Raw genomic sequence first — 12,393 nt, 5'->3', positions numbered from 1 at the left:
TGGGATTTGACTTTAATCGTACCAATTTTGGTGTTGCTACAATGACTTTTAAGGTATGGTTGCTATGGAGTTTTGTTTTGTAACATTCTGTTCTGGAACAGTAAACTTTAAGCTGGTTTTTCTCAAAACGGACCCTCAAACTTGGTCGACTTCAATCGGATGTAACTCTGTCATTTTCTGTCCGATTCCAACAAACCATATATCATTTTGAAGGTCTTTAGATGGAGAATGTGTAAATAACAATAACTCAGTTTTTAAAATTTCCTCATTGTGACTCATTTTGCCAGCACAGGTCACAAATGTCAATTCTTCACCCAACGGCTATAAATGTGTATAAACGGGCTAATCCATTAAAGTTGATCTAAAAGTGTCCTCTTCTGTTGTTTCACACTATCCAAGTAAAAATAGAAGTGTTTTCATCATGTTGCACTCAAACGTTTTGATGAACTTGTTTGGCTGTTGCTGATAATTAAAAGATGGCAGTTAGATGAGTCATAAGCGCATGACAGCACTACTGGTATCTTCGTCTTGGAGTTTTTTTTTTCTTCACGTTGGAGAAGTGCAAAGCAGGTGATACAGTACAGTACACGCGCCACTCAATCACTAATCCCATTTCTAGAGCTCACCTTATTACTGAAGCTTATTACCACTCTTGCTGTCAGGTGATAAGGCGATTAAGATGTTGGGAGATGAAAGGGGAAATTTTGTGTGTGTGTGTGTGTGTGTGTGTGTGTGTGCGTGCATGCGTGCGTGTGTGTGTGTGTGTGTATCTAAAAGAGATGGAGGTTTCAGCGAGCTGGTGGCGGATGGAGGGAGAGGCCTACAGTTTGACAGGCGAGTCAACTGAGCAGTTTTCCCCCAGGTGTGTGTAAGTGGACCGGGCAGCCAGCCATGTCTCCTTAGATTACGGCAACATAACAGCAGGGGACAGCCGACAGACTAAATCTCCATCTGAATGTAAAGTGAGAGCAAGAGAGTAAGAGAGAGAAGCGAGAGAGAGAGAGAGAGAGAGAGAGAGAGAGAGAGAGAGAGAGAGAGAGAGAGAGAGAGAGAGAGAGAGAGAGAGAGAGAGAGAGAGAGAGAGAGAAAGAGAGAGTGAGAGAGCGAGCGAGCAGTACTCTGGGTCCCATCACACTGCTGGTCACGTAATTGCCGGTGTTCTTACAAACAAGAGGCTGGTATTATTTCAAATCTATCATGTAGCATGTTTAGGTTGTTTTTGAAAACTATAAGCCCTGTAATATCAATCATTTGCAGTATCTGAAAAAAAGTCAGTACAGCCGTACAGCACATTTTAGCATCTCAAACAAATCGGTTGAAAACTATAGACATAAAACTCAGAGGTATTAAATAGGGCAGACCTGGGCATTTTGCGGCCCGTGGGCCGCATCCGGCCCTTTGTACGTCCCTGTCCGGCCCGCGTGAGGCCAATCATAAATTACAAAATACATTTTAAAAAGTATCTATCTCGAGTGTGCAATACAACGGTGCTGCTTTTGTTTTGAAAAGCGTTATATGTATAACTTCCATGTGGACGTATGCTCGTGCGCGCAGCGGCAATCACAAATTACAAAATACATTTTAAAAAATCATATATGTCGTGCATGCAATACAACTGTGTTACTTTTATTTTGAAAAGTGCTATTTATGGGCGTATGTCCTGTGAGGGAAGGCGCACAGCGACAAGTGATGCCCGGTTATCCCCGAGACGCTAAAAAGAAAAAAGTTGATGATGAATGGCGTGTTTTCAACAAGACATGGACTGCCAAGTAAAGGTAATGCCGTGTGCTTAATTTGTGGTACACACGTTGCTGTGTTTAAAGAATATAGTGTAACGACCTGCTGAAGTTGATGCTGTCTTCTTGAGTTGCGTAAATGAGGAGTGAGGAGACGTGCGTGTGGAAGGAACGAGATATGTTGAGCTGTGTTAGTATAGCTTGCTCAATAAAAGTTGAAAAAGAGCATCAGACTTGGTGTGCACTTCTTTTGGACGCTACAATTGGTGTCAGAAGTAAAACTTTGCGCATACTGCACTGTTTGTGTGCTACGTCATCGGGAGGTACGTGCCACGTGAGGAGCTCGCCCCAAAGAGAGAGAGAGAGAGAGAGAGAGAGAGAGAGAGAGAGAGAGAGAGAGAGAGAGAGAGGCAGCGTTTACAGGTGCAGCCACGCTGCTTGCCATGGGGGAATTCCGCCCTCAATGAAGACTCCCAGGTTTGATGGCAAGGCGAACTGGGAGGCATTTCATCCCACTTCTGGCATCAATTGCAGCGTCCAGAAGAAGTGCACACCAAGTCTGATGCTCTTTTTAAACTTTTATTGAGCATGCTATACTAACACAGCTCAACTTATCTCGTTCTTTCCACTCGCACATCTGTCCTCACTCCTCATTTCCGCAACAGCAACGCTTCCTCATTATTCGCCAATCACCTTACAGGCGTGCTACGTTCACAACAAAGAGGATGCAGGATAAAGTGACAGAAATTGAAATTTTTGCATTGTATTACACATCAGGAAGTGTTGTGTAAGGAAGTGTTAAAAATAAAACCATCAAAAGCCATCTGCTTTTGTATAAAGATAAGTTAGGTTAAATGAAAATATTATTATTATTATTATCTATCTTACGGTACATCAAAAATAATTTGAGCAAAATTTAATTGAAATATTGTCGGTGTGGTCCTCCAGGAGTGCTCGGGTTGCTCATGCGGCCCCCGGTAAAAATTAATTGCCCACCCCTGAAATAGGGGGTCCGCGGCTTTTTAGGGCAAGGGCTATTTAACTGGTGGAATGACATCATACCGGAGTTCTTTTCAAAACTTGGGGGACAAACATGTATGCAGCGAATTCTTAAGAACAATGGAGTACTCCTGTATAACTTGGACCATTGTAAACATATTAGCAGATATTTGCTTTGGAATTTAACCCTGCTAGCAAACATTGAACACTGGAGCCCAAACTTGTGGTTGACATATGTGAGACGTTACTCTAGGCACCCTTTTAAGTCCTGTCCTTTTTGCAAGTTCCATTTTTTTCGTAATGTGATTTATGTAATCAAGGTGTTGCTGTAGTTTGTTTACTTTTGATGCAGTCATGAGTGGTTTTTTAAGCTTCTTTAGTTATACTAGTGGTGTTCCTCAAGGTTCCATTTTAGGTCCTCTCTTTTTCATAATTTAGGCTTTCAACCGGTGCCTTGTGAATTCAGTTAAAAAAACTTCTAAGAGTCCTACATTTTTGCAGAAGATTCTTAAAACATTAGTGTGCCGTCAAAGAGATGATCTTTTACTAGCTTTTTTGCATGAGGGCTCTCAACGAAGGCAGACACATTCTTCTCCCTCGCCCTATCTCTCCTGCTTTGATCCTTCATCTTGTCTTGCCTTAACTTTGTAAGAGCCTCTCTCTCAGCGCTGTTCTCTGAAATCTGAAATCTAAAACATGGAATTAATAAACTGGTCTTTCAACTCACTTAACAAGATCTTATGAAGTTTTAGAAGCTGTGTGCTTCTTCAGGACTCTTGGGAGAAGTAGAGTGTCATGTCCCTGGCAGTAGTGTGTCATGTCCCGAGAAGTTCTTTCCATCAAAGATATTGAAAATATCTATCTATTTGGAACTGTGACAACAGTTTATCTGCTGAGTGGACTGAGCGTTGCCATGGTCTATCGACAAATTCGGAAGACAATGGCAACTGTTCAAGGAGCCCAAAGGTTGCCTGTCGTGATGGATTTGGATAGAGCTGTGCATGGACACTCAAACTTTGGCGATCTCGAAATTGAATTGCAAATTGGATAAGACCTCAGAGAAGCGTTCCAAACCGGATAACTAGAGCAGACAAACCAGTGAAATGTGATTGCTCACCCTATCCAAAACAATCTACAATTCGGCTTCCTCTGCAATGGCCTTGGTAAGGCCATGCTATAAACCCCCCAGTGAGACCATTGCAATGAAAGACAGTCTGAAAATCAATTCACCCTTCTTCAAACACACCTGGGAAGATGACTGCTCCGGGACAGGACGCCGAGCTGAGCGACCTCCAGGCTTATAGACATGGAGTACTACACAGATTTGCACACATACACCCACCCGCATGCTTTCGCCGCGTCTACCTTTTTTACCCTTTTAGGCATTTTTTTTGCTTTATATTTGGTCATAACTCTGGTATTTTTTTCCTGAAAGGTTTTTTTTCATGTCCTTTTTTAAATATTTTTATTTCAAGTTCTTTTTAATAGCTACGATACACAGGGAGCATTTTTTTTTAGTCCATTAGGGTAGTGGCAGGATACAAAAGTCCTCAGGAAGTTAAAAGTGTATAAAAAAACTGACTTCAAAACAGTCAAAACCTTGTGAGAAAAACTTGACCAAAATTGTATGTCCAATCGAATTCCAATTTTGAAAAAACGAAGTGTACTTTTATTCCACAAAATCAAAGCCTGAAATTAGAAACAGGAACAATGCATCAAATTAGTTTAATTACTAATCCAGAGGACACATTTCACCACATCTAAGTGTGTGTGTGACAATCATTGGTACTTTAATCTTAAAATTAATCATTACAATTTTATACAAGATATACAATATACAATTTCTCTGGAGAAATATCTCTCTCTCAATTAGTTTGGGGTCCTTTGCTTAGAAAATGTTAAAACACAAACAAAACAGAATGTTGGGCAAAACATGGTTAATGTCTGTCTCAGTCACATTGGAATCCATAAAAATCATATAAAACACTGACAGTAAAAATGAATACAAAAATTAGAGGGACAAGCGCTAGAAAATGGTTAGTGGATGGATGGATTTCCCAACTATTGGGGCTGTGTCATGTGCACTTTGTCGGGTCTTCACCATGATGAGGGTGAGTCTACGCCAGGGGTCCCCAAACTACGGCCCGCGGGCCGGATCCGGCCCCCCAGCATCCAAAATCCGGCCCATAGAAAGTCCCAAGTTAAAAAAAAAAGTGTTTTAATTTTTTATATTTTTTAAAATCTTTTCTTTTGAATCCATTTCATACCGCTTGTTACTCTTGGTGTCTCCTAGCTGCTCAGGCAAATCATATTGTCTAAAAATAAATGTTCCCATCGATAACGTGACAATGTTAAATGTTGATGAACATCAATGTTATAATAATAATAATAATAATAATACCTGGGATTTAAATAGCGCTTTTCTAAGTACCCAAAGTCGCTTTACATGTTTTTCTGAACCCATCAATCATTCACACCTGGTGGTGGTAAGCTACTTTCGTAGCCACAGCTGCCCTGGGGTAGACTGACGGAAGCGTGGCTGCAATTTGTGCCTACTGCCCCTCCGACCACCACCTATCATTCATCATTCATTTCACCGGTGTGAGCGGCACCTGGGGCAAAGGGTGAAGTGTCCTGCCCAAGGACACGACGGCAGTGATTTTTTAGATGGTAAGAAGCGGGGAGCGAACCTGCAACCCTCAGGTTTCTGGCACGGTTGCTCTACCCACTACGCCACGCCGCCCAAATGTTAATTGATGTTAAATGACAAAACGGATTAACTCGCCAAATTTTTTTAATCCAATGCGGCCCCCGGGTCAAAAAGTTTGGGGACCCCTGGTCTACGCGCTAAAAGGCTGAATGAATGATTGTGTGAGTGTGTTGTATTTAATGTAAAACAATGTATTTGTTCCATCGTGACCTGTTGGGCAATTTCATTGGTCTGATATAACAAAGCAAAATTTATTGGTGGCATGAGAAGCAGGTGAACCAAAAAAGTGCAGGTTTTTAAATATAAATACAACATTTGTGTCTTCTAGTCCAAAAATTACAGCACATAGGATAACATAGTCCGTCCAATCCATCTGTCCATACTGGCATACTATCATACAGTTTTATGATGGAACCAGTTCGACACTGAAATTCATTATTTAATTTTGAGGAAAAGCTAACAAGGTCAAACAGGATCCTGAAATAAATTGTTTTAGTCCTCAGATGGTCCACTGTATTGAAATATAAATATTTCTAAATTAATTGGGTGAGGTACACATGTAGTCATGGAGGGATTCCACTTTTCAGTTATTTTCATTAAAAATAGAGCACTGCAGTGGTACGAGCATGCAGAATGATGTGTGTAGGTGTGTTTGTGCGTATGTGCATGTGCGTGTGTGTGTGTGTGTGTGTGTGTGTGTGTGTGTGTTTGTGTGGGTGGGGTGTGGGTGTGTATTGTTTATGTTGAGAAGGATTTGAGGCAGATTCAGGTTTGGTCCCCAGAGGTTCCCCACATGTTTGTGTTTCCCTTTGTAGCGGCGCAGTGGAAGCTCCAATAAACACTGGTCTTTCAACTTTGTAACATCACAAAGTGCATTAGCTTGTGTGTTCTTACAAGTACTGCCCTCATTTTTCTCACATCAGTATGGAAACATGGAAAAATCAATAACGTGCAATACATAACACCTATAACTTGTTTCTCCTATAAGTGATTGACTTATATGCAGGATTTTAGGTCCTAAAGATAAGAGATGATATTGGAACACAGCAACAATTTAATATGATGTTCTATCTTCCAAGGGGCTCCGTTACAATACCCTTGGTAGCATTGTGTTATTGCCACTTTGATTCTGCTCACATCTTTTTACTGTTTTCCCCTTTCTCCCTTCTCACCTGTTTTCCTGTCAGAAGACCATTCTGCAGAGCCCAGGCAGACAGAGTGTTCAGGCCTTTCACCACAGTGGCTCCAGGGACCAGTCTGGCGAACACATAGCAAAGACTTTAGCTGACATTTTTTAACACTTCTCTCAAAAGAAGAGAAGGGGGCAACAATAGAAGCTGAGGGGTCTGAATGTCACAAATCAATGTCTCCACTTCAACTAAATCTACAGTCAGTGAGCTGTCCTGCCGCCAGAGGAGTGGGTTTTAGTTTCTTTAGGATTCATTGGGCACCTTTTGATGTCCCCCGTTCTAAAGCAGCCGTTCAGAACACTTCCTTTCTAATTAACAATGAGATGATTAATATAACTGTGCTGTCCAGAATGCCAATCAGAATTCGAATTAGAATTCGCTTTACTGTTATATCTGGTTGTGTTACGCATCTGAGTCGGATTTGTAAGTATGCATTTATTTCAGTTTTTTCTCAGTGTGTTGACATTGTCAGGAAGTAGTCTATCGGAATTAATTTGAAAGTCTTGTCTTTAGTTGAGCCACACCAAAATTACCAAATTTGGAGGTGTTGAAAAATCTCCAATGCTAATCAGCAGCGTGCATATGGCATATTCAATATAAATTACCATGGAGCTAGTGCATTTTGAAAAATTGAGCCTTACTTTTGAGTGCTTTCTTTCAGGCTCAGTGTGGTATCCGGTAGTACAGACGAAATTCGGTTGGTACTATGAAAGTACAGAGTTTGGTAGCCATCCCTACACTGTATGTTGCATTCCTGTACTTTCTGACTGCTTTTCTATCTCTCTCCAGTATCTGGATGCGGGATGAAGTTTGAAGCTTGGGGCACACGTGTTGGCAATGACTAGTTCATTATAATAGCTGATTGCACTCACCTGATGTTGCCATTGTTTTGTGTTTTATCTTCCTGTGCTTATATTAAATACTTTGTTTGTACGCACAACTACACCCCTTCTGCTTCTGGGGTCTGCTACAAGAACGTAACAGAAAGAACCAGCCAGACGGATGGACACATCTGAAGCGGACCGTCTCAAGGGGGTCCTCCATAACCAATCACTACGCCTACACCAAGCTTTGCGCCACTCTTCCTAGTCCTCCCGCCAAGATGTTACGATGGAGGCTCTAGAAGCTCAGTTTTCTGCAGTACTCACTACACCCCAGCCCGGCTCACCACCAGCGCACCACCAACTCGCTGATTCCTGCCCTTTGCTGGAGCTTTTCTGGAGACTCTGGCGATGTCCATCCATTTCTCATCTAGTTTCAGCTGCACTTTGAACCTCAGCCAGCAGCGTTCCAATCTGAACGGGTCAGCATGGCTTTCACTACCTCCCACTTGTTTAGAAGAGCAGCAGCATGGACCACGTCAGAATTAAGTTGACAGTCAACACTCTGCGGCTCTTTTCCTGCATTTTCAAAGGCAATGGAAAATATCTTCCAGCCGACTCCACCAGGAAGGGAGGCTGCTCGGGCTCTCCTACGGCTGCAATAGGGGCACCGAAGGGTCTCTGATTACGACGTTAAATTCCGGACACTGACAGTCGAAAGTGACTGAAACCCTGGCGTCCTCTTTCTGCATGCCACCTTGAAGTCAATCGGACTATGTTTCTTCTGGCGCAGCGTTTTTGGTGACCCTCCATGAGGACCAACGTCAAGGACTTTGTTGCGGCCTGCGCCATCTGTGCACGCAGTAAGCCATCACACCAGACTCCTGCTGGACACCTGAGGCCACTGCCCATGTGGCACTGGATTTTGTCACAGGATTCCCACCATCTAATGGCAACACGGTCGTTCTCACAATGTTGGACTGTTTATCCAAAATGGTCCACTTCGCTGCACTACCTAAACTCCCGTCCTCCCTGGATACTGTTAATGTGCTGGTCCAACATGTGTTTAGTCTGCACGGGATTCCTGTTGACGTTGTCTCGAAGAGAGTGCAACCATTTGCATCAGCTTTGTGGAAGGCGTTTTGCAAGTCGTTGGGGGCCTCAGATAGTCTCTCATCCGGCAACAATCCACAGTCCAACGGCCAGACGTAGCGAGCCAACCTAGATCTGGAGGCAACCATACAACCTGTTTCCTGGGCTCTCAACCTTTTCTGGATCGATTACGCCCATATCAGCCTTATTCAATACCGCTTACGGTTTTCAACCGCCTGCATTTCTATCATTGGAGTCGGAGTCTGCCATGCTGTCTGTTGCCGCCCACCTTTTGTGGGCTCACCTGGCCTGTCGCAATACCAGAGCTGTACTGTCCCTCACCTTTGAGTACAATCAGAGACTGTCTAATCGTCACCAAGTTCCTGCACCCGATTACAAACCACGGGAATATGCACAAATTCACGCAAACGCCAACCCAGATTCCCACCAACTTTCTACTCACTATTTGTTTTGCTACTTTGTATTTTTGTTGTGGCCTGATTCCCTTCATCTTCCTCTTAGCTAGTATTTTTGTTTGCTACTTTGTCTACCTGATTTTTTGTGGCTTTTCCCATTAGTGCCATTGATTTATGTTCTACCTTCCTGTGCTTATATCAGCTATTTAGTTTGTACGCACAACTCAGCCTCTTCAGCTTCTGGGGTCTATATATATATATATATATATATATATATATATATATATATATATATATATATATATATATATATATATATATATATATATATATATATATACTACCGTTCAAAAGTTTGGGGTCACCCAAACAATTTTGTGGTATAGCCTTCATTTCTAAGAACAAGAATAGACTGTCGCGTTTCAGATGAAGGTTCTCTTTTTCTGGCCATTTTGAGCATTTAATTGACCCCACAAATGTGATGCTCCAGAAACTCAATCTGCTCAAAGGAAGGTCAGTTTTGTAGCTTCTGTAAAGTGCTAAACTGTTTTCAGATGTGTGAACATGATTGCACAAGGGTTTTCTAATCATCAATTAGCCTTCTGAGCCAATGAGCAAACACATTGTACCATTAGAACACTGGAGTGATAGTTGCTGGAAAAGGGCCTCTATACACCTATGTAGATATTGCACCAAAAACCAGACATTTGCAGCTAGAATAGTCATTTACCACATTAGCAATGTATAGAGTGTACTTCTTTAAAGTTAAGACTAGTTTAAAGTTATCTTCATTGAAAAATAAGGACATTTTAATGTGACCCCAAACTTTTGAACGGTAGTGTATATATAGTGACTAAAAATCATTGTGATTTACAAGAACAAAATATGTGCTTTAGGAAAAAAAAAGTAAATAAATAAAGTCAATGTTAACTAAAAAAATAAATAAAATAAAATAAAACAAGTCAATATTAATCAAAAGTCAAAAAAATAAAGTCAATATTAGGCTCAGTAAATCATGAGTATGAAGTTTAATGGGACACTTCATGAGAAAAAAACTACGGACTTCAACTAAACTGCATTTATGTTATTATGGGCATTTAATTATTTTATATTTAAGTAATGAAATGGAAAGACTATGACTGTTTAAAATCCCAATACAGTATTACTTTGCTTTGCTCTTCATTAGGACCCTAATAATCATTTGTGGAATCGTTGAATATAGTACTGTATAGTATAGTATGTATAATATTGCCATATAATATTTAAAATAAATATGAGGAAGAATCACATAGAAAACTAAGTCTTCACGTACACTTCCAATTATTCCACTTGGCTATTTGGTCAACTATAAAGTTTGGTGGCTCAGTTTAAGTCACAGGTTCATAATCTCTTTGACTTTGGGGCCCAACTTTTTTTACTACCCAGGGGAGTGGTGCCCACTCAAATATTAACACTGAATTAGTAATATTACTCTTGATTTTAATCACATTAATTAACTATATCTAACCTAATTACAGTTTAACTGTTATGGATCACACTCCTGCTGCTGCTCTTCCTGCTGTGCGTCCTGACGGGCGCGCCACGGGCCACGCCCACAGACGCACTCTCTCCGCTGCTGGAGCACCTCCTCGCGCCTGCAACCAATCCGTAATCCACACACCTGCCCGTGATGAGCGATCTGCCTTCAAGAGCCAACGCAACCTGAGATCCGACGCCAGAACGTAGCTTCTCGTACCCTGTACAGTAAGCCCACACGTTCCTCGCTCACCCATTTGTGCATTTTCTCTCCCTGTGCTTCCTCCCCGCCGTGCTCATTGTCGCTTGTGTTGTGTCTTCTCCAGCTCCCCGTCATCCTTCCTTGTCAAGCTGTGTGCCTTGTCACCTTGGACCTTCCCGTGGATTCCCCCTTGCCTTCCTGGATTTTCAACCTCACGCCTGCCCACTGACAACGACGCCGCGCTCCTGCCCTCGACTACCGCCTGTCCTCCAACACTCGAGCCTGCCTTGCCCTTATTTGGACTTCCACCTGGATCAACACGCACCCTCAACATCCTCTAACAACCACGCTCAGATAAGTCTCACATTTAGTCACACTACATCTCTTTGGTTTAATTACACATCTCACTCACATATCCAGCTGTCAATAAACACGCTGACAGCTAAACAAAGTCATCGTTTCTGTCGTCTACTTCTCCCAGTAAAACGTCACAGTACGTTCTGGCCATGTCAGAACCAGACGGCAAAAACATGACGCCTACCCCGCTCACCTCCAGAGCCTCCCCTGCACCCAACATCACAGGTGTGCACACGGCACTCCAGCAGCACCAAGACCGCTTTTGTGTACTTGAAAACAAGCTGGATGCTGCTTTTGCTGACATTTTAGCTCGACTAGAATTAATTCCCAGGCTCTTCCGCTCCGCCGGCAACCGAGCAAGTCGCCTCTGCCGCTGCAGTCCCCATACTTCCCCCTACTTCCTGCGAGCCGAAGATCGCTAGCCCCAGAGCATTCGAAGGGGATTTTTAACTTTGCCGTGGCTTCTTGGTCCAGTGTGACATGGTTTTTCGTCACCAGCCCTCTCGTTACACTTTTGACGGGGCCAAAATAGCCTTTATTTTTTCATTATTGACTGGAAGGGCCCTCCAGTGGGCCACGGCAGCAGTTGACCACAACATTGGCCTCAGCACAAATTTTGCCACGTTTCGCTCTGAATTCCAGGCAGTTTTTGATCACCCCGCGGATGAAGGAGACGCCGCCTCGCGTCTTCACTCCCTCCAGGAAGGTTCTCGGTCTGTTGCAGACTACACCCTCGAGTTCCGCACCCTGGCCGCTGACAGCTGGTGGGATAATAATGCCTTGATGAGCGCCTACTGTCGGGGCCTCTCCGACGAAATCAAGGACGGATTGTTGCGAGACCGCCCGGCCACCTACCATGACCTCATCCAGTTGGCCCTGCTCATGGACCAGAGGCTAAAGGAACGGGCAGCGGAACGAAGACTCGCAGCCCGCGAGAGGACCAGACGGCCGGGGTGGGAGAATCGGACCGCTTCCTACTCCCCTACTGCTCCCAGATATCGGGCTGAAGGCGCCCCCTTGGTGGACCAGTCTGGGTTTTTTATTGCACCTTCCAGTGGGGTGGAACCCATGCAGTTGGGCAGGACACGACTTGCCACTAAAGAACGGGAGAGGAGGTTCCGGCAGCGCCTCTGCCTCTACTGTGGTTGTGCGGGTCACATGATCCAGACCTGCCCCACACGACCAAAAGATCAGGCTCACTAGTAAGGGGAGTACTAGTGCGCCATACCACCTTTCCCCAGGGTCGCAGTGACCCTGGCAGCCTCTTCCCTGCTACTTTATCTTGGGAGTCAAAGAGTCTGAGGGTGGGAGCATATTTGGACTCGGGTGCAGATGAGAGCTTCCTGGACCATGGT

The 12,393-nt window shown here is 43.4% G+C and overlaps 1 protein-coding gene across 1 annotated transcript in view; it reads right to left on the bottom strand.

Annotated features, from left to right (window-relative positions):
- The window catches only part of LOC133659974 (metalloreductase STEAP4-like), a 51,855-nt gene that overhangs the window by 20,129 nt on the left and 19,333 nt on the right, over window positions 1-12,393 (bottom strand). The window contains exon 4 of the mRNA XM_062062935.1: window positions 6,618-6,702. Within this exon, the coding sequence (XP_061918919.1) occupies window positions 6,618-6,702 (85 nt within the window). The remainder of the gene's footprint in view (window positions 1-6,617; window positions 6,703-12,393) is intronic.

The sequence above is a fragment of the Entelurus aequoreus genome, linkage group LG11, assembly GCF_033978785.1.
Source record: "Entelurus aequoreus isolate RoL-2023_Sb linkage group LG11, RoL_Eaeq_v1.1, whole genome shotgun sequence".
Taxonomy (NCBI): domain Eukaryota; kingdom Metazoa; phylum Chordata; class Actinopteri; order Syngnathiformes; family Syngnathidae; genus Entelurus; species Entelurus aequoreus.
The sequence above is the reverse complement of the archived record's forward strand: the minus strand, read 5'-3'. Positions and strand labels throughout refer to the sequence as shown.